The sequence below is a fragment of the Crotalus tigris genome, unplaced genomic scaffold (assembly GCF_016545835.1).
Source record: "Crotalus tigris isolate CLP2741 ecotype Arizona unplaced genomic scaffold, ASM1654583v1 scf7180000017880.366895, whole genome shotgun sequence".
NCBI lineage: Eukaryota > Metazoa > Chordata > Lepidosauria > Squamata > Viperidae > Crotalus > Crotalus tigris.
Genome location: NW_024096697.1, coordinates 40,480 through 61,054, shown reverse-complemented (window position 1 = coordinate 61,054; position 20,575 = coordinate 40,480). Strand labels below are relative to the sequence as shown.

The 20,575-nt window shown below is 37.9% G+C and overlaps 1 protein-coding gene across 9 annotated transcripts; it reads right to left on the bottom strand.

Annotated features, from left to right (window-relative positions):
* Positions 1–7,830: 7,830 nt before the first annotated feature.
* LOC120308178 (ankyrin repeat and KH domain-containing protein mask-like) lies at positions 7,831–17,707 on the bottom strand. Of its 9 annotated transcripts, none has more exons than XM_039343858.1 (5): positions 17,622–17,689; positions 14,879–15,084; positions 10,221–10,347; positions 9,255–9,339; positions 7,831–8,488 (listed from the first exon to the last, which is right to left on the bottom strand). In XM_039343858.1, the coding sequence occupies exons 3-5, from the start codon at positions 10,289–10,291 to the stop codon at positions 7,856–7,858; spliced, it is 789 nt and encodes a 262-aa protein (XP_039199792.1). In that variant the 5' UTR covers positions 10,292–10,347; positions 14,879–15,084; positions 17,622–17,689; the 3' UTR covers positions 7,831–7,855. The 9 variants fall into 9 exon arrangements, with proteins under 9 accessions (XP_039199792.1, XP_039199793.1, XP_039199794.1 ...); XM_039343859.1 differs by having other exon boundaries at positions 14,894–15,084; XM_039343860.1 differs by lacking the exon at positions 14,879–15,084 and adding an exon at positions 15,975–16,029 and having other exon boundaries at positions 17,622–17,688.
* Between the last annotated feature and the right edge of the window lie 2,868 nt (positions 17,708–20,575).

Genomic DNA, 20,575 nt, shown 5'->3' with positions numbered 1-20,575 from the left:
GATTGCATCCTTCAAATATTGAGAGAAGCATCATGGCAAGAAAAGACCAGGTTGGTCCCATGTATCAGCCAACCAAGAAACAGCTTCTCCAGGGCTTATTTTCTCTACTTTCTTTGTTTATTGTATTGGTCAGCTTGTGAATTTGCAGTCAGAGCTTCATATCCTTCAGATGGCATGCAATGTTTTAGAAATTGCAGGTAGTTTGTAACTGGCAATGATACTCCTAATAGAAACAGCTTGCATTACAAGCATGTGGTGTATCCTTTCTTCAGGGCATCAAATTAGCTGAAATAAATTGCCACTCTTGGAATTTTTGGAGTGAAGAAGTGCTTGTGGTGCTTGATTTAATGTGCTGGATCCCTGATTTGTTGCCACTTGGTGTATTTATCAGAGATGAGGCCTAGCAATCCCAGGTGGAAGATGGCAGAGAGAGAGGGTGGCATTTTATAACTGGAGTGGCTGCTGGTGACTTGATTTATTGCAAGAGATTCCAAGGCACCTAAGGGAAGCAGCTTGTTGTTGCAAGAAACAGCACTGATGAAAATGCATTGGTAGCCAGAAGCAAAGGATAAATAAACTTAATTATACCCTAGATGAGGATATGAGTGGCATGGTGTCCTAGAGGTGAAGAGGCATGCCTCCCACTTGGAAGGTTGAGAGTTCAATCCTAGATAGCGACAGATGTTTCTCTATCAAGGTTCAAAGAGAAAATACCTGCTGTGAACTTCATGTAGGCATCAGGAAGGGCATCTGGCCAGTAAATGCTTAGCTCCATTCAGTTGCCCAGACTCCACCCCCATAAAAGGGATCAGAGGGTCGTAAAAACAATCACAAAAATACCCTAGATGTACCAAAGATGTTTCTGAGTAATGAAAGCAGGTTTATATGAGAAAAAAAATAGTTTACTTTGATTGGAAGTCATTTACAACTTCCATGGATCAAAACTGAACACCTAAACAAAGAGGAAATTTGTAGCAATTGGTATTTTTAAGCAAGGTTGGGAAGGAGGGGGTTCTGGTGCACAATCTTTATGCATGCTGACCCAACTCACATTTCCAATCTAATAGGAGGACCAGAAAATAGATAGCTTTCTGACAGAATGTATGTATCTGAATACTGCAACGTAGCTCTAAGCACAAATTTTGCTAAACGATTTTAGTAAAGTCATTATCCCAAATGTGCCTGTTAGCATAAACTTAATAAACTAATCCAAACTGGGAAAAGAAACATTTTCTTATTAACAAAAACTGTATGTGAAATAAATTACAGCATAGACTTACATTAGGCAGAAACTGAATGGAACAGACTTAAGTTTGAATATGCACAAAATTGACACGATATAAGAATGTTTCATCCAACCCTATCTCTAAACATTATATAAAATGTGTACAAAATGTATTCAGTTCACATTTAATAATCTAAAAATACTATCAAGCATAGATAAGTGGCTCAAAAATATACTGGATTTTAAATTGAAATTATCTGTAAAATCTGTGCCAATTTGATACAACTACCAATTTTCTAAATCTGTCAGGAGCAAAGGCAACTTTCTTTTTGATCTGTGGAAGTCATTATTTTTTTTTAAAAAAAAACAACACAATTTCTTCTTTAAAAAGCAAGTAAGTAGTTTGCAAAGACTTTAATCCAGAAATAATGTTACCTCTGGTGAAACTCTCAGCTATATCCAAGCTGAGCTCTCTAATACCTTATTTCAACAATGTTTCCAGGTATTCTGAAGCTAAATAATCAAAGCAACAAGGATTGTTTTGGAAATAAATGATTTTCTGCAACAGGATTTAAGGGTTACCGGGAGGAACAACAATTAATGTGGAAGAAAAGAATTTTTAAAAAAGAGAGAAAGATATGGGAGTGGTAAGTGATGACTTGTCATTTCAAGGATTAGTTTGTGTGTGAAAGGGCATCTCCTGGGGAATGTCATTGCAATAGGATGGCTGAGAGAGAATTAGGAGAAAGAAGTAAAAATAAATAGTGATTTGGTTGTTCTTTAGAATTTCAGGCCAGGGTTTTTTTTCAGCTCTGTTATTTATTTAGTTTTATTACTTTATAAGTAACTTGGGGTAGCGAACATAGCTAATACTCATTCCTCTTGCTATTTTCCCCATAGCAACAATCTTGTGAGGTAGGTTGGGCTGAGACTGGCCTAAGGTCACTCTATCTGGCCAGTTTTCATGTCTAAGGCAGGACTAGAACTCACTGTCTCCTGGTTTCTAGGCCAGCATCTTATCCACGACTTCAAACTTGTTCTCATTATCCAAAGCAATTGCTTTACTACTAAGCTATATCTTAATAGTTCACCCAATTGAAAGTCATCTAGCATGGCTTCATCTGGTTACTAAATTAATCCATTTTCGGGACCCTCACAATATATTAAGATATGAGCAAACTGAACAGCTGGATTCACCACTACTCTGCAAAACGAATCTAATCCTAACCAAGCTTCATTTATGCAGTATATGCATCCGTGAGGTTCTAAATTGATCTGGTTAAGTTGATATATTTAATATTTATTATTTATGTATTAAATGTCTATGTTGTCCATCATACTGATATAGCGACCCTGTGTGGCATATAATGTAATAAAATGTGCTAAAAACAATTAAAATATGAAAAATTGAATAGAAAAGTTAAAAATTAAAAACCAAGGTGATGGGCAGTCTGGAGATTAGAGTCTTGTCTACCCTATCAGCCACCCTCAATGTAGCAGACTCCTATTGGGGGCCCCAGCCGAGTGGCAGAGCCAAATTTTTAGGCTCTTCCGAAAGACCGGGAGGGTGGGGGCAGATCTCACCACCCACAAGGTGGAGACCACAACCTCAAAAATCTAGTACAAAATCATAAATGTTCTTATCCACAGAAATCTTTAGTAAAAGGTGAAAGATTATAAATCTTGAGAGAAATCAGAGTAATATGCTTCCTCATGGCAATTTTCAATAATAGCATCAATGAATTTTTTTCACAGTCATATTCCCCTCTCCTTTGAGTTTCCTTTGAGTCTAACACTTATGTAGTACTTGGGAAGAAACACTTTTGAATAACTCACTCCCACTGGTGCATGTTGACTTTCCTCATTTATCAGCAGGAAGACTCAAATTCAGGAAGCCCCCAATGGCATTTGCAAAACATCTGTCCAACAACTTTAACATCAATTCCCAAGGGAAAGCCAAATGGTCGCTAAATGTCCAGTTATAGGAAGACATATAAATGACCACATAAAAAAGTTGCCAGGCTTTGAACTATCACATCAGAAATGGACAATCCTGAATAGGATTCACATTTCCCATGGTGTCTGCTGGGACTCTCTGTATAAATGGGGCATAGTATCCTCTCCTCAGTGTGACTGTGGGGTCCCATGTCAAACAGTAGATCACATTGTACCTTCTTTAAGCTGAGGGCATATACTGTCCCAAGATCTTATTTTTTTTAATAAAAGCAATGCTGAACTTCACAGTTAGATTGCCTAGACATTGATATTTGAATATCTTTTTAATATTTATATTTTACTGAATTCTATTAAACTAGTTGAAATGTTAATTTATATTGCTAATTGTCTACGGACATTCTCAATAATCCAGGTCATGTTTGTCCTAAAGGTGTTTTTTCAGGAGGCAACTGGATTTTCTTGTTTTTCTTTGAAGACATTTTGCTTCCTATCTGAGGACACAGATAAACCTCCAAATGACCTCAATGACTCTCTCAAAGAATGCAAATGACCAACTGTCTGCAAGGAATATAAATCCTTCCATTCCCCACCATCCAATCAGAGCTGGAGAAGCTTCTTGGATGAGAAGTGAAACATCTTCAAAGAAAAACAAGTAAGTCCAGGTGCCTCCTGAAAAAACACCTTGGGGACAATTATATTGCTAGTCCGTGTATGATATGCCATATGCTAAATAAATAAATAAATCCTAGCCTCTATCGTAAGGACTTTAGTTAGGTTTATTGTGAGGAAAATAATCTTTAAAGCAACACCAAAGCATTTTGGGGATAGAAATAACAGTTTACTTTATCGGAAATAACTTACAGTGAGCCACTGGGCTCCCTGCCAGCAGACTGCAGGAAAAAGCTCCAAGCAAATCCACTCCTGCCATTATGTATGTTGGCAATAACATCAAAATAGATAGATAACAGAAAAATAAAGAGATTATGTAACCACCCACTGCCATTTCCCCTGGAATGATTTGATAAGCTATTCGATTGACATTGTAAATTTTCACATTTGTAGGTATCCTAATGGTATTAACATGTGCCATAAATATTGGAGTTCCTCTGACTGTCTGTTGACTGTCCCTCATTCCAGGGTCAAGGATTGGGAGTTAGGTTAAACACTTATACTATTTCTGCCAAAAAGCTATAATATATTTTTCATATTATAAAGTGGAATGCTCTTTTCACTACAAGTTGAGCAGTCATATCCAATCTTGTTCTCTTTCAGTGGCTCACATTTGTGATAATTACTAGACATCACTGTGAATATGTCAAGAGCATGTCTTCTCAGATTAACCTTATCTTATTTTTTTAATCTAACAATTTTCTTAATGAATTTTCAGACCGCTATAGACATATCTTAATTTCAACAAAGCACTTGACAGAGTACCCCATGATAGTCTGATTAGCAAACTTGTTAAATATATCATGGATGGTATGTGAATAGGTTCACATGTGAAAGTTAAAAACTGTATCAAAGCAAATCATCAATAATTTCTTATCAAAGTGGAATAAGGTATCAACTGAGATACCCAATGGTTCAGAACAATACTTTCCAGTGTTCATATTTCTGTTTCGGGTGAGATAAAAGAAATGCTTATCAAATATGTAAATGACACACATGTGATGGGATAGCAAATGCTCCAGCAGACCAAAAGGAAATTGAAAACAATCATGATAGGTCAGAAAAATGGACTGAAAGTAACACCATGTAAATGAACAAAGATAAATGCAAAGTTCTTCATGAAGGAAAAAATCAAATATAGCAATATAGAATAGAGCAGTGCTTCTCAATGTTTGTGTGACGGCGACCCCCGTCACACAAACGTGCCGCGTATGCGCGGCGCCGCCCCCATGTGCGGCGCCGCCCCCATGCACGGCGCTGCCCCCGTGTGGGAAAAATGGCGGATCGCCTTGTTTGGCGACCCCCGAGAAATGGTCGATCGACCCCAAATGGGGTCGCGACCCATAGGTTGAGAACCGCTGGAATAGAGAAACATAGCTTGGTACTAGTAGTTGTGAAAACATTCTTGAAACAATAGTTGATTGCAAGCAGTGACTGCAAATTAGTCTAAAGAGATGGATAAGTTTGGAGTTCAACTTTGTTTGCTGAATGCAGCAAGAAGAATATAAATTGGAAATAAATTATGCGGGAGAATAAACGAAAGATTTGGAGAAAGGTTCATCATTCAGAAAAGTGTTAAGCAAAGATGAGTGTTGTCCTTGTTGTATGCTCAGTTACCAAGGTCCAGAAGACAGTGGAACCTAGGTGGATTATTATTGTTCTAGAGGTCTTACCCTTAGTTGCCATATTTTTTGTTTTCCTTATGTGTGTGGTTTGTTTGGTATTATGATTCATATTATTGTTTGCAAAGTTTGGTCTGCATCCAGAGTCACCATGGCAAGAATGCTGAATAAAATAACAACAATAATACACAACAATAATCAGGTTGTATAGAGCAAGCAAGTGCAGGCTCTAAGTACTGCAAGAAACTTCCAGGGTCTTAGGAGCAAAAGGTATGGAAGGAGAAGAGTGACATTTTTGGACAAATGTCATGGGGAGGCCAGGTTGGATGGAAAAGAAAAATGCAAAGCAATTACAGGGCTTGTCATAATTTCGTTTTTAGAGAATATCATTCTTTGATGAATAAGAGGTTAATCCAGCCTTTCAAACTTTTTTGGGTAAACATTTTTTTAATGAGAACTACTTAATTTTTCCAACCATGTACATGGAACTTGGTATGGTTTCACTGTAGATCACCCACCCACTTCTACCCCAACAATGACACATGTCAGAATTCTGATAGCTCCATTATCTCTTACTGACCTGAGCATCTAATTGATAGATAAGGAGCATTCCTCTCTATTTTTTTACATTTTTATACTCCATACTTCCTTTCCCTCAAAATTAATTATAGGAAGGCTCTGAGATTAAAAAATGCAGCAACTGAAGATGGATGGCACCAAAAACCCTCTTTGTTTTCAAGTATCTTTCCACTAGTTACGATAAACCAATTAATGTCCACAGGATTGTCTTCCTTTTATTCTGGAGCAAAACAACCACCATAAAAACAGTTTCCAAATGCCAAGATATTTAAACAAACAATTATTGATTTATGCAGTTGAAAGGAACCTTTTAAGCCCTCATGTCTAACCCCCTGTTCAGTAACCCATATTAAAGCATATATATATATATATATATATATATATATATATATATATATATATATATATATATATATTTGTCTGCACTTAAATATGTCCAGTGAGGGGAAGCTCTGGTAATTGGACCTTGAATGGGGTAGCACCCATCTCTTCTTAGTTTTAAGAAGAGATCCAATAATTTTACTCTACCGCTATGATCCTTCAAGTCAGTCTTATAACATGTTCAGGTTATACTTTTGACATCCTCTCAGAAGCCTGAGAAAGAGAGATTAGCCCAAGTCATCCCAAAGTCATGCCTGATTTTGATTTCCCTGCTCCTCATCCAGCATCTTTAACCTCTACATCAAACTGGCTCACATCAATGTATAATTGTATAATGTATAATTCTTCATTATGAATTCACTAAAGGGGATCCAACTTGGCGCAGTGGTTAGAATGCAGTATTGCAGGCTGACTCTGTTCACAGCCAAGGAGTTCAATCCTGACTGGCTCAAAGTTGACTCAGCCTTCCATCCTTCCGAGGTTGATAAAATGAGGACCCAGATTGTTGGGCAATATGCTCACTCTGTAACAGCTTAGAGAGGGGCTGTAAAGCACTATGAAGCGGTATATAAGTCTAAATGCTATTGCTATTGTTATGTCAGCTCCACAGACCAGCCCAGAGGATCTGATTCCTTCTGTAACACAGGCAGTTGTCTCTGCCCACTTCCTGCCCACCAACATTGCAGCAGATAACATTTGCATCTCCAGTTTCCTTTTTGCTCCTCCTGTGTCTATTTCTTCCCTTTATCTCTAACCTCTTTTTAAGCAGGTCAACCCTGCTCAAATAAGTTGCTTCTGATAATGTGGGAATTAATTGCTATGCTTTGACTCCAATTTATGGATTTGAATTTAGGAATTTGAAGGGCTGTTTTCTCTCCATGCTTCAAATTTTACATTCAGTTCCTGTCCTCTCATTCTTTTCTAGAGTTTTAAGTAAGTAGCTGCCAGTTTCATCCAAGGTTTAATGTATGCATTTGTGTCTTTGATTATTCTAATGAAATTATTCTAATTCATCTAATTATTCTAATCTCTGAGTCTTTTCTCATTACTAATTCTTCACATTTGAGAGCCCACACATAGTTCCATTTTTCTCACTTAAGCAATCCAATTCTTCTCACTACCTGCCATGACTATGGGTGAAAGAATTTACTGATAGCTCTGTTCTTCTATAGAATCAGTCTATATAAGCATCACGTGTGAATAAGGGTGGATGATAACTTGACTGTAGTTTTAGAAATGTAAATCTTATAGAATCATACCATTTTAAGAAACTGAGAAAGTGCCTGAATCTGCTCTCCAGCTTTGCTGTAATACAGAAAGCAACATCCTACAGGGATGCAGATTCAAAAATTATAGAGGAGGGGAAAGTAATTTGGCACCCCAGATTTTATTGTGAATTTGGAAAAAAAAAGCCCCTTAGAGCTTAGCTCCCCTTTCCTGAGCAGTTATTCTGGAGCATGCAGCTTCTATCCTCCTTTTCCTCCTCCTCTTCCTCCTCTTCCTCCTCTTCTTCCTCTTCCTCTTCCTGTTCTTCTTCCTCCCCCTCTCCATCTATATTTCCTCCTATTTCCTGTGCCTTTGCATCCTCCGTTTTTTCCAATTCATCTTTGCTTGGTTTCAGACCCACTTTATTCTCATGGTTATGGGATGTTAACAGCACCCCTTCTCCACACAACTGCCGGAACACAGGCAATCGATCCCGAGAAAAAAGAGGCCGCCCCCAGCCAGCACTTGGCTTCTCTTGACACTTGGAGAGAGTGATGAAAATGGGAAGACGCCCAAGGTCCAGTGGCCAAAAGGAACTGGCCAGGCTGTGGTCCGGAATGACAAGTGGATAGTAATAGCCCTTATTAGACTCCACATAGCCAAGTTGAGACTCGAAGCCAGAGGAGGCCTGAGACAATGGGACAATGTTCTGGCTTCCATCCAAAAAAACATACTTGATGATTCGGGTAGTATGGAAGAGTGTGTACTCAGACTGGTAGCCAGGTGAGCAGTAGAAGACTTCCTGCCGTTGTCTATGTGGGATGGACATCGGTATTGCTGCTGTTTTCCCCTGCAATGAGATGGCAGTTCAGAAACAGAAGGTGGTGGTCCTAAAAGTTACTCTGGCTTGCCAAAAAGCTGCTGGAGCAAATCAGAAATGTGGAGAACTGAAAGATACCTCCCTCCTCTTAGCCCTTTCCTTCTATTTTACATGATATATTCATGAAACAAACAGTTCTTTATGGCAGAGTTCCCCAACCTTTTCAGCTTTGCGGACTAGGGGGGTGGAGAGAGAGGATGGTTTCAAATGAGCAGTGGGCAAGCGCGTGCACAGCTCTATTTTTGGGAGTGGCAGGCACACACGCATGCCACTAGCACAAATGGAGCATGCATATATGCACCAGCCTGCTGTTCGTGAAATGGGGATGCACACGCTTGCGCATTCAGCCGCCACTTTCGTGGCCCAGTTCTGAATGGCTCAATGCTGGGAGGTGGGCCATGGCCTAGGGTTGGAGACCCCTGGTTTATGGAATTGTGTGGTCCCTAATTGGTTGACAGCAGCCAATGGCATCATCTAAGGGTATAACTAAGGAATTGGGAAAAAATGGGAGTAAAACATGGGTCTGAAGTAGGAAGATCAACTTATGCGAGTTACACAGGTGAGCTTGCAAAGTGGGTTGAAAAATCAAGATGGTGACGGCCATTGTGATAGAACCTGCCTTGTTGATTCTTTTTAAATTCCCCTTTGCCCTCCCCCCCATGTTTATCTCAATAACTGAGCAGAAGATTTCAGGTTTCACTTGCTGAGTTTGGGAAGAAGTGCAAAGATGCTAAACCTTGTCCTCTTTTGATGCTTTGGGGATTGGAGGATGGATTTGCCTATTATCATGCAGTAGATGTAGATGACATGGCAGGCAAGATCTGGAGGGGGAGAAGAAGGAGGGGTCAGGGTTCAAATTCCCACTTAGAAATAAAGCTCAAAGGGTGACCTTAGGCCAGACACTACTTGGCAGCCAGGCCCATCTCACAAGTTGTTACAATGTGCGTGGAGTGAAAAATGATTTGCAGCCTGATTTCTTGGGGACAAGATGACACAGAAATGGCATAAATAATTAAAATTCTCTAACTTAAAAAAAAAGATGCAAAGGCTGTGTGTATTTTTTTTTTTTTTTTAGTCTGCAAAATTAGGTGCAGACTATATTTCCTCTTGCAGGAGAACAAAATTGCTCAGATTCAGGAGGGATTAGCCAGATAAAAGCTTTGATTATTCTAAATGCAGAGTTACAGAAGCTGTTGAATTAAGGTGTCATTGTTGCTGTTGTTAAAAAGCAAGTTTACTACAAGAGAGAAATGATAAGATTGCTGTTTAAAAATTGAAATACTAAAGAATTATTCAACGTGTTCTGAGGAACATTCTTTTTAGATATTTATTTGATACCAACATTTATGCACAATTGTTTTTTAGAATACAAAAATGGTAATGTCCTTCTTTCATTTTTTCCCCTCATATATTATATTGAAGGCTAATGTTTCACTCCAAAATCAATAGTCCAGAGCTATTGACATTTTCTTTTCCCTTCCTTCATGAATTTGTGCTGTCTCCCTCTATTTCTGGCCTATAAATTCTATAAATTAGTTCTATAAATTAATTATTTGTAGTTCTATAAATTAATTATCTGTGGTATACCCTTAGCTTTTTTCTCCCATTACAGTATAAACCTCAGTAGTTTACATTCTGTAATTCTGGCTTTCTGTATTATTTTACTGAGTGAAGTTGAATGCTCATTGTCAGCCTTGCCTACCTCACAGTATTGTTCTTTACAAAAGCTTCTGGATTTTGTTTGGTCCATTTTTTTCTGATACACAAAGGCATCCAGTTATTCTTGAGGGCTTTTAGGAAACAGATCTTGATTCAACAAATGCAAGTGGCTAAATTGAATGAAATGCATATTTTAGGATATACTCTATTTAAAAATATATACTTTGGTGTACAATATTTACAAATATATAGATATGTAAAAATGCATACATTCACAATGGATCCAGAGTTCTCATTCAAGACATATATGACCAGGCTCAAATTAACTGACTTTGGACACATGAAAAGACCTAATTCTCTGGAGAGGCTCTAATGCTAGGAAAGGTGAAAGGAAAGAGAAGAACAGCCAGCAGAAGATAGATGGATTCAATTACAGTGGGCATGGATGCATCCTTGGAAAACCTGAAGGACCAAGTTAGGGACAGATCATCATAATAGAATAGCAGAATAAAGAGTTGGAAAGGACCTTGGAGGTCTTCTAGTTCAACACCCAGCTCAAGCAGGAGACCCTATACTATTTCAGATAAATAGTTGTCCAATCTCTTCTTAAAAACCTCTAATACTAGAGTACCTACAACTTTTAAAGGCAAGCTGTTCCACTGATTAATTATTCTAACTGTCAGGAAATTTCTCCTTAGTTCTAGGTTGCTTCTCACCTTGATTAGTTTCTATCCATTGCTTCTTGGAAAATATCTATCTAACACATTAAATGTAACTTGATGGCACATAATCAGTATATTTATAGCACAAATTGAGGCAGAATTAGAAAAAACAGACCATATGCAAACCAGAACTAGATTGAAAATAGGAGGATTTTTTTATCTTCTACAATAATGAAATGGGATAAATGCATATATTTAAGAGGTATAGAAGAGGACATTATTCTTTAAAAAAACATAGTAATATCATTTAGCCAGATGGTTACTGATGACAAATTAGTTAGAAAAGTAAAATCTAGGTTGATTGTTCAGACTCTTACAGAATCCCTCCAAATATGGGTGACTGCTCATTAAAATGACAAATAAGATTTAGCAGGAGAAAAATGTAAAGCAACTCACAGATTGACAAAATAACAATAATTTTACCTTCTCACATCCAGTGATGGATTTTAAATTGGTTGTAACTACCTATGAAACTTATCTCAGCTAGATGTTCTTAGCAGGCTACAGCCCTAAAAGGGGGAATGTTCAGAGCTTGGAGTTATTAAGAAAGTGATTGAATACAAAATTGCAAGCATCAATGCCATTATATAAAGTGAAAGTATAGCCAGGTTTGGAAGACTGTACTTTCTGGTCACCAAATCTCTAATGACAAACTGGAAAAGAAAAGGGCATCTAAAATAAGTAAGGGCTTGCGAGGGATTTTTCTGGAAGGAAAGAGTAAAGCTTATTTTTGCCTTTGATCAAGAAAAGAAAATAAGATAAGCAGAGCAGGGAAATGATAACCGTTTATAAAAATTGTAAGCCATAGGTTCCCCTTGGAGATTGACAAATGAGTTTTCTTCCCTCATCTAAAGCAAAGATTATTTGCAATAATTTTCGACAGGGAACTACTGCAACCTTCACCAATGTAATGTCTCCTGTATCCTTGGTATTACTCAAGACGTGAAAAACAAAGACCGAAGGGTGCTGCTTTCTTACGAAGGGTAGAGCAAGAACACACTGCAATCCATAACTAAATAATATCAATTACACTTCATGGATAATCTTTTACTATAGCAATTACAGAGAGTTTGGTCTCGTGCTCAAGGTGCCAGGTTAGAAAGTAAGAGACTGTGAGTTCTAGTCCTGCCTTAGCTATGAAAGCCCACTGGGTGAACTTGGGCCAGTCACTCTTTCTCAACCCGGCTCACCTCACAGGGTTATTGTTGTGGAGAAAGTAGTAGTAGGAAGGGGTTAGATATGTTCATCGCCTTGAGTTATTTGTAAAAATAATAAAGGCAGGATACAAATAAGCAAGTAAATAATCCAAGTTTCTGCTCCAACTACTGATACAGAAGAAGAGGAGCTTCATGAGTTTTATGGTCGCATTTGTCTGAGATTGACAAAAATCCAAGCAAGATATGCTCCTCCTTGTTGTTTGAGGCTAGCATGTTAAATATTGGCATTGGAAATATATTTCTAATATTAAGGAGACAAATGTAGTTGGAATGAATGACTTATTAATTTCTGTCAACCAACAATTTCTTCATTGCTAACACCGTTTTTAAACAACTGAAATGAAGGTTATATGTACAGACATCACCAGATGGAATTGCCAGAAATCACATCAACTGTATTATGGTACAAGGATATAGAAGAGCTCAGTTAGGACAACAACGGCATGGCCGAGAGCTCACTGTGGATGGATTACAGACAGTTTGTGTGCAAGTTCCAGGATAAGCTAAAGGACAAAATGAATCAGTTTGAGCACTTATTTCAGGGGTCTTCAAACTTGGCCCTGTTATGACTTGCGTGCCTGGCTGAGGAATTCTGGGAGTTGAAGTCCACAGGTCATAAAAGGGCCAAGTTTGAAGACCCCTGACTTATTTTTTTGTGCCTTTTTTCTTGGAAAGATTTCAAAAGTGGTTTCCATTGCTTGCTTCCAACAGCTGAGAGGTAGTAATTGGCCCAAGGTCACCCAGCTAGCTTCATGTCTAAGGCAGAACTAGAATTTACAATCTCCTGATTCTAGCTTGTACGTGCTACACAAAACTGGCTCAATTTAAGCAAATTTCTCATCATTTTCAAATATCAGGAATCACTTTAAAAGAAACACAAGTATCTCAGGAAGGAACAAAGAATTTCAGAGAGCTGTTAGAAAACACAAATAGCAGTATTACATGACACAGACAAACAAGCAATGTTTTCCAAAAATATCTGAACTCAGTAGGAAGTTTTAACCTCAAATTGGTACAATAAAGGACACTGATAGACAAATAGTACTTGATCAAAGAAAATCAGACTAAGATTGTTCTGTACAGAAAAGATGTCAACATCCAAGATACCATAGAAGATACTGTCCATTTCCAAGAGTTTTTAATACTAAAAGATAAAGTTAGATCAGTACTTTGGTTATTGCAAAGTTAGATGACTAATAGGAACTGATGGAATATTGGACCATGGCACATAGTCGTCGTTGCCATCATCGTCATCATCATCATCATCATCATCATCATCATCCTAGACCAGGGGTGTCAAACTGCTGAGCCGCAGTCATCCCATTGCTGGCAATGGCGAAAAAGCTCCGATACGTCGTGCAATGTCACATGATGTCGTGAGTTTGACATGCCTATTCTAGATTAGGAATGGAGAAAAAATATTTTGTTTGCATTTGGACTGCAATTTTATCTAATGTTATATTTTGGAACCAAAATTTCAGGAGCTGTGATGGTGGATTGGTTAGAATGCAGTATTGCAAGCTGACTCTGCCCACTGCCAAGAGTTCAATCCTGACTGGCTCAAGGTTGACTCAGCCTTCCATCCTTCCGAGGTCAGTAAAATGAGGACCCAGATTGTTGGGGGAAATATGCCGACTCTGTAAACCACTTAGAAAGGGCTGTAAAACACTGTGAAGTGGTATATAAGTGTAAGTACTATTGCTATTGAACCAAAATGTTAGTTATCCTTCAAAATGTGCAATTCTCCAAATTCTGTGTCTGCTAGCCATTTCTTGATACAAATAAAATGCTTATGTGCCATCAGGTTAGTATCAATTCTTAATGAATCTCTATCTATCTATCTATCTATCTATCTATCTATCTATCTATCTATCTATCTATCTATCTATCTATCCATCCTCCAAGAAGATCTGTCTATCACCTGGTCCTTCAAGTCTTTTAACAGCCAATCTGTTGCTGCTATAATTTAATTCATTCACCTTGTTGATGGTCTCCTTCTTGTTCTCTTTCCTTTCACTTTTCCCAGCATTACAGGTATCTCCAGAATATTAGGTCTTACCATACTTTGTCCAAAGAATGATAATTTGAGCCTGATCACTTGTGCTTTAAGTAAGAACTCTGGATTGATTTGTTCGATGATCCTTTCTTTTTCTTGGCTGTCCATTATATTCTCAGAAGTCTTCCTCTAACATCAAAGTTCAAAAGCATCAATATTCTTTTTATCCTACTTTTTAAAAATCCTATCAGAGGAAGTAATACAGAATATATACTAAAATGTAAACATTCAAAAACTATTATGAACATCAATGCATTAAATTAGGAAAAAATATCTGCAAATAGTATTTCCATTAACAAACGTGCAATTAAAGGGTAGATGATTGCAGAAATGTGCATTTAAATGACCTTGGTTTTTCTTTCTTCTCCAGCTTGGCCAGTCTAGTAATTTCACCTAGTAAGGAACTTATTAGCTTTGTTTCCAAGCTGCAGCAACATAGACAATGGAAGCAATCACTCTATGAATACGGGACACAGCTGGCAGAGGTATATGGAAGGCGTGTAGCTCAGGTCTGTTTCTGAAGATTGTGAATTCTGAGCCTGGTCTCTTCCTTGGAAGAAGAATTTAAAAACTAGTTTCCAAGGATTGGACTTTGATAGATCCAGTCCTTGAGAACATCAGCTAAATAACACACTTGCATAGTTCAAATTAGACTGTTGCAAAGTCTTCATGGCGGGAGGAATTATATCCTATATTCAAGACCTACTTTTTATTTCCTTACATCTCACCCAGCCCTTCTCATGTTGAACAAGAAGACTGGTGCAAGAATTTTGATGGCAGCACAGTACACATGAATCTTCCTTGCAGTCAGGGATCCTAATCACACTAGGCTTACAGCAACAGAAAATTCAACATGCAGATAATTTCCTTTCAGAGTCAGTCTTCAGAATGCCAAAGTCTGAAGTTATCTAGCTAGGATAAAATCACAGAAGTAGGACAAAACATCACATGGCTGCACATTCTTAAAATTGCTTGGTCCCCCAAGTTTGACATAGATGAAGTGGTCCTCAAAAATCATGGGTATATTCATGGAACAAAGTTTTCATCAATGGGCATTTTAATCCACAATAGCTAAATTGAAGACTCATCAGAGGCAGCATATTACTAGTAGTTGCTGGAGACAAAAAGCTAAACAGGAGTTTTCTGGAAATATCTGACTGAATATTATTGGAAGCAGGCTGTGGGGTTGGGTTGAATCATCATGTCCCTGTACACCATTTCTAAACCATAATCTACCTTTTAAAAAAAACTGTTCTGGTAGCATGTTAGTCTAGAAACAGACCTAGGCATTTTATGGTCTTCCAGGCCACGTCCCGCTCTTTAGCTGTCCCTGTCCTGTCCATGTGAGGTCAATTGGAAGTTAGAAAATCACATTTATATAAATGCAATGCAGGTGACAGGAAAAGAAGCTGTGTGCATTCCTTTAGTCAGCTGGTGAGAGAAAGCACTTCCTGTGCCTATGGCAGAAGAACAGTAGCCAGGCGTGAGTGGCCTATTGATTTGGACCTCCACAACAGTCCCAGTTTCTCATGTGGTCCCTTGGGAAAATTAACTGTTTACCTGTGATCTAGAAAGTATAGGTTAGAATTCTTTTCTTGAAAATATGCACCAAATAAAATTTCCTAATATTTCCAGTTCTGGTTTTTAATCTTAACAACTAAATGTGTTTCTTTAAGTATTTTTTATACTTCAACTTTGTATTTTCAGGCTGGGAGACAAAATGTAATAAGAACACCCCAATGTAATACATACATTTATAGGGGGGAGGGAGGGAGGCATTACACAAAATTAGTTTACCTCACCTGTTGTGCTGCATTATGAATTCTATCACACTCAGCCAGCATGGATTTTGGCTCACTTGAAAGATACAACACACAACAGAGGCCACTCACTTCAGAATGTAGAATAGAACCACAGAACTAGAATGAACCTTGAAGGTCTAGTCCAACTCCCTGCCTAAGGCAGGGGAACTTTTACCATCTCAGACAAATGGTTATCCAATCATTTCTTGAAAACCTCCAGTGATGGAACACCCACAAGTCTGGGAAGCCAGCTGTTCCATTGATTAATTGTTCTCACTAACAGGAAAATTTCTCCTTAGTTCCAGGCTGGATCTCTCTTTGACAAGCTTCTATCTATTACTTCCTATCCTACTCTCAGATGCTTTGGAGAATAAATCAACCCCCTCTCTTGACAGCTCCTAAATACCGGAACACGGACTATCATGTCATCCTTAAACCTTCTCTTTGTTAGGTTAGACATATCTAGTTTCCTTAACCATTCATCATATGATTTAGCCTCCAGACTCTTTATCATGATTGTTGCTCTTCTACACACTCTTTCTAGGACCTCAGCATCTTTTTTGTATCTTGGTGACCAGAACTGGATGCAGCATTCCAAGTGTGACCTCACTGGCACAATATAAAGCGGTATTATCACTTCTTATGATCTTGATGCTATCTCTCTGTTGATGTCTTTTTGGCAGCACACTGTTGGTTCATACTGGTAGTTAAGTGGTGGTCCATCAGGACACTTAGATCCCTCTCACAATTACTACTTCTGAGCTGGGTACCATCTGTTCTGTACCTATACATTTGGTTTTTTCTACCTAAGTACAATACCATACTTTTCTCATCTCTGAACTGCATCTTGTCGGCTATGACCCAATGCTCAGGTCTGTGAGGATCCTTCTGAATCTTCAGTCTAACATTCAAAGTGTTAGGAATTTTCCCCAGCTTGGTATCGTCTGCAAATTTCCCCTTCTATCCCTCATCTGGAACATTTATAAAAATGTTGGAGAGTACTGGCCCCAATACAGAACCTTGAAGTATCTTGCTGCATGCCTCCCTCCACGTAGATGTAGTTCAATTGAGGACTACATACTGACTGTGGTTAGTCAGCCAAGTGCGAATCCATCTGGTGGGGGTACTGTCTATCCCACATTGCTCTATCTTACCAAGATGTAGGCTGTGATCTACTTTATCAAATACCTTACTAAAGTCCAAATACACTAAATTCATAGCATTTCCATGTTCCACTAATTTAGTAACTTAATCAAAGAAGAAAATAAGGTTTGTCGGGCATGATCTGTTCTTAACAAGCCCATGTTGGCATCTAGTAATCTCCTTGCTCTTTTCTAGATGCTCACTGGTTTACTGCTTGATTATCTTTTCCCAGCTATTGATGTCAAGGTGATTGGCTTATAATTTCCTGGAACCACCTTTCCCCCTTTTTTGAAAATTGGAACCACAGGAGCACCTTTCCTGAATAAACCTGGCCAATTTAAAGAGGCAAGTTGAATGAATAGGTTGGAGTTGTCATTCAAAACAATATAAAATTGCTCTCCATCACATCTCTGGATTAAGGGTTGGTGGGACCACGGTGAAAGCCCTGAGAATGAGGGGAAAATAAAATTTTGAGGGCATTGTGGGTCTGCCTTGGACTCTTACCAACATCTTAGCTAGCTTTCTGCTTGATCCAGCACAGTAGATGCCAGTGAAAGCAGATGCAATTTTCCCTGGCCTCAAGGATCTTTGGCAGGACTTATCTAATGGCACTATTGTGAAGTCGATGATGCTTGCAGCCTAGACTGGGTGTTAATCCACCAATCACAAAAGACCAAGCTGAAGACAAGGAAATGAGGGCATTTGGAACCAAGAAACTGCAGTAGGGTGCTCATGCATGACCAAGTTACACATCTCATTAACCCATAGATAACTCCACTACAGTTGGTGGGATTCAGCCCATAAACATGGCTTGCAAACCACAATAGTTAGGTCTGAACAATGTGCAGAGCCAAAATGAGACAAAGCATAGGATACTGTAGCATAATGTGTGAACCGTGCCCCATGTCTCTCGAAGACAGGTTGACAGAGAGACAAAAGTCAATGTTTCTTCTCATGATGCAAATTAACCTGTGGAATCTGTTGCTGTTTCTAATGAGAAACAAGCAGTGCAGGAAGTCTTGCTTAGAGACCACAACTGGAATTGGCAACTCTTTTAATAAGTGATGCGGTCACTAAGTGAAACATCATGTGACCGTGATGGACTGACAGTATCACTTCCCATTTGATCATTAAGCGAGACATCACAAACATCACAAATTTTACTGCTGGCTTCTCCGTTGATTCTGCTTGTTGGAAGCTGACTGTATATGGGAACACTGCAATGACTGTAAATGTGAGGACTAGTAATTAAAGTTATTTTTCAGGACTGTTGTAACTTTCAATGGTTGCTAAACAAATAAGTCATTAAGCAAGGCCTACCTTCAAATAAATCGATGGAAGATGAGTTGCTAAATCTATATGCAGGTAGTCCTCAACTTATAACACTTCATTTAGTGACTGTTCAAAGTTACAATGGCTTTGAAAAAAGTGACTTATTTTTCACACGACCATTGCAGCATCCCCAGGTCACATGATCAAAATTCAGGACACTTGGCAACTGACTCATGTATATGACAGTCGCAGTGTCCCAGGGTCATGTGATCACCTTTTGCATCCTTCTGACAGGGGAAGACTAGTTCACTTAACAATCTTGTTACTAACTTAACAGCTGCAGTGATTCATTTAACAACTGCAGCAAGTAAAGTCATAAAATGGGGCAAAACTCACTTGACAAATGTCTCACTTAACAGCAGAAATGTTGAGCCCAGTTGTGGTCATAAGTTGAGGACTACCTGTACAAAGTAAACTCTCATTCTTGTAACCTTTAACTAGACAAAATGGTGCATTGTAAGGTGACATGTTTTGAACCAAGGGACCTTAAATGGGCTAACTTACAGAATGTGTCCAAAACCTGATATTCATAACTCCCATAAAACTGTAATTTGGCAAAATTTATAAAATATTTTATGATATGAAATTATCATAACACTATGACATAATAGAAAATGTTACAAAACATTTCCTGTGGTAATGTTTGACTGTGCTAAATGGTTCAACATGGACTATTTTCAAAGCAGGTACATCTCTGAATGTATCCCAACTTTTCCAGTGAAGACAGTACATTAGAAATTCTACCATTATTGAAGATAGCGAGGAATCTGATAAAGGAAATATCTCTGAAAAGATAACCCAGTGGGTCACAGGTTGTCTAGTGTTTATCAACCATAATAGGACTCTAAGCCCCCACGTTTAGAAGCAGTCTCTCTCTAACATCTATTGAGGGCCAAATTTGAAGAAAATTTTGAACTGGAGGGGCATGGATTTGGAGGAACAGAGAATATGCTATAAGAGGGAAATGCAGTTTTATTTTATTATTTTATTTTTTAGAGATGAATTTGAGTCAAAGAATTATTATTATTTGTCTTTTGTTTTTAAAATATATTTTATTAATTTTTTACAATAATCTTTAATGCTTAGTAAACAATGCATTGTCTGGGTTCATATATTTAACAATCAAGAATAGTTAATTTCTATGATTCCATAATCAACATACTATTTAGTGATACATTTCCTTGATCTTCTCTTCTTCCAATAGTATTTTCCTTTTGCCAACATTGAGTAAATACAATTCTTAGTACTTTCAGTACATACAAAATTGAATATAAACATTTTTCTAGTGTTTATATAAATAACATTAACATCAGTATATAACATCTTTTCTAATCATCTTATATTTTGGTTGTTTGCAAAAAGTCATTTTATTAAGTCACTATAAGTCCTGTTTTCGAAGTTCTTATTTAAGCTTCATTTCCCCTCAATACTGTATTCAAAACATTCTTGTCAATTATAATTTTCTCAAAATTAATTACATTTAAATGTCCAGACATTTTGTTCACATAAGCCATCCCAGTATTTTTACATTTCTCAAATCATAAAAAAAATACTATACTACTTATAAATCACATCCCTCTCACTATAGAACCCATTTATATCCAAACTTTATCTATACTTTAGCCATATTCAAACAAATGTTAATACTCCATCTGGTAAGTCAAGTCATCTGATCTCTTAAATCTAACTCTAGCCTTTTTCTTTTGCCAAATAACTTTCTGAGTCAGTATATTCAGCTTGCCAGGGATTTCCTCCTATATTTTAATGAATGTTATTGGAATGAGGGAGACAGATTTGGTGGGGTACTTTTGAGAGGGAGTTTTGCCCATTTGTATTTGTTAAAAAGCTTCTACTTTCCTTCTCCCTCAATTTCTCTTTTCATTTCTTTGTCTCCCAAACTCTAGTAGTTCTCCTGGCATCTCTATAATCCATTTTATTAGATCTTCTTTCTTATCCTCTGGTTTATTTTGAAGTCCTGATAGATAAAATGCCTTTTCCATTTCCAATATTATAACAGAGTCTTGCAGATTTTTCTTTGCCTGTGCTGAGCTGTAATTCCCTTTGTTTGTAGCCTCCATCTTTGGGTCACTTTCCTCTGATTTGTGTTCTATTGTCTGATTTAAGGA

What these genes read in the sequence shown, in the direction of transcription:
- LOC120308178 (XM_039343857.1), bottom strand. Translation starts at nt 10,291, where the DNA reads ATGCCTTTGTGTATCAGAAAAAAATGGACCAAACAAAATCCAGAAGCT. An exon ending in GTAAAGAACAATACTGTGAG is followed by an intron (nt 9,340 to 10,220) that starts GTAGGCAAGGCT and finishes CTCCCCCTCCAG; the next exon opens with ATCTTGCCTGCCATGTCATC. An exon ending in AAGCATCAAAAGAGGACAAG is followed by an intron (nt 8,489 to 9,254) that starts GTTTAGCATCTT and finishes ATCTCATTGCAG; the next exon opens with GGGAAAACAGCAGCAATACC.